The 1029-nt window shown below is 54.9% G+C and overlaps 1 protein-coding gene across 1 annotated transcript; it reads left to right on the forward strand.

Annotated features, from left to right (window-relative positions):
- Positions 1 to 5: 5 nt before the first annotated feature.
- Positions 6 to 924, forward strand: PPTG_09365 (hypothetical protein; the record flags this gene model as incomplete). Its single annotated transcript, XM_008904294.1, has 2 exons — positions 6 to 660; positions 707 to 924. 2 exons carry the CDS (start codon positions 6 to 8, stop codon positions 895 to 897), a joined length of 846 nt encoding a protein of 281 aa, XP_008902542.1. The 3' UTR covers positions 898 to 924.
- Positions 925 to 1029: the final 105 nt, after the last annotated feature.

The following is a 1029-nucleotide window of genomic DNA, read 5'->3' on the forward strand; positions in this document are numbered from 1 at the left end:
GCCCAATGTCAATCCTCATCCGCTTAGCTGCGCTGCTCAGTTGGATCTTCTCGACCTCCACTTTCGGCTGCGCTCAACATTTCATCGACGGTTCTGGTTACTCCGTCACATCTGCGAGTGAAGATGCCGGTGTACTCACTATTAACCTCGCTGTAAACACCGCTTCGACCTCGACCCCGTACGGCTCTGACCTGTCGGCACTCGTGGTGACGGTCACCAAGACGGAGAAAGACAGTGTCCGCGTGAAGATCCTGGACAAGAACAGCAAGCGCTGGGAAGTGCCCAGGGACCTGTTCACCGCCGGTTCTCTGGGTACGGACAGCACGGCAACGTCTGCTGCGACGGATCCGCTGTACTCGTTCAACTACACGCAGAATCCGTTCACGTTCAAGGTGGTGCGCAAGTCCGACGGCTACACGCTCTTCGACTCGTCTGGTATCTCGTTGGTGGTGAAGGATCAGTATCTGCAGGTGGCGACGGCGCTGGGCAGTGATCTGAGCGTATATGGCATTGGCGAGAGTACTCGCGACAACTTCAAGATGTCTTCAGGCGACAAGCAAACTCTGTGGGCGCGCGATCAGGGATCCGCTACTCCTATCGTCAACACTTACGGATCACACCCGTTCTTCTTAGGTATCAACAGTGCCGGTCAGGCCCACGGTGTGTTGCTACTTAACAGCAACGGTATGGATGTGACAATGGACAGTGGACACCTCGTTTACCAGGCTATCGGTGGTGTACTCGACTTCAACATCGTGGTTGGTCCGACCCCAGCGAACGTCGTCTCGCAATACACCAAGCTCATCGGACGTCCAAAACTCATGCCGTATTGGTCGTACGGATTCCACCAGTGTCGTTGGGGCTACGGCTCTGTCGATGCTCTCCGTACTGTCGTGAACAAGTACAAGAGCAGCAATCTTCCGTTGGACGTCATCTGGGCCGACATTGACTACATGAAGAACTTCCACGACTTCACGCTGGATCCAGTCAACTTCCCACAAGCCAAGATGGCTGCCTTCATGGATGAAA

The sequence above is a fragment of the Phytophthora parasitica genome (assembly GCF_000247585.1).
Source record: "Phytophthora parasitica INRA-310 unplaced genomic scaffold supercont2.17, whole genome shotgun sequence".
Lineage (NCBI taxonomy): Eukaryota > Oomycota > Peronosporomycetes > Peronosporales > Peronosporaceae > Phytophthora > Phytophthora nicotianae.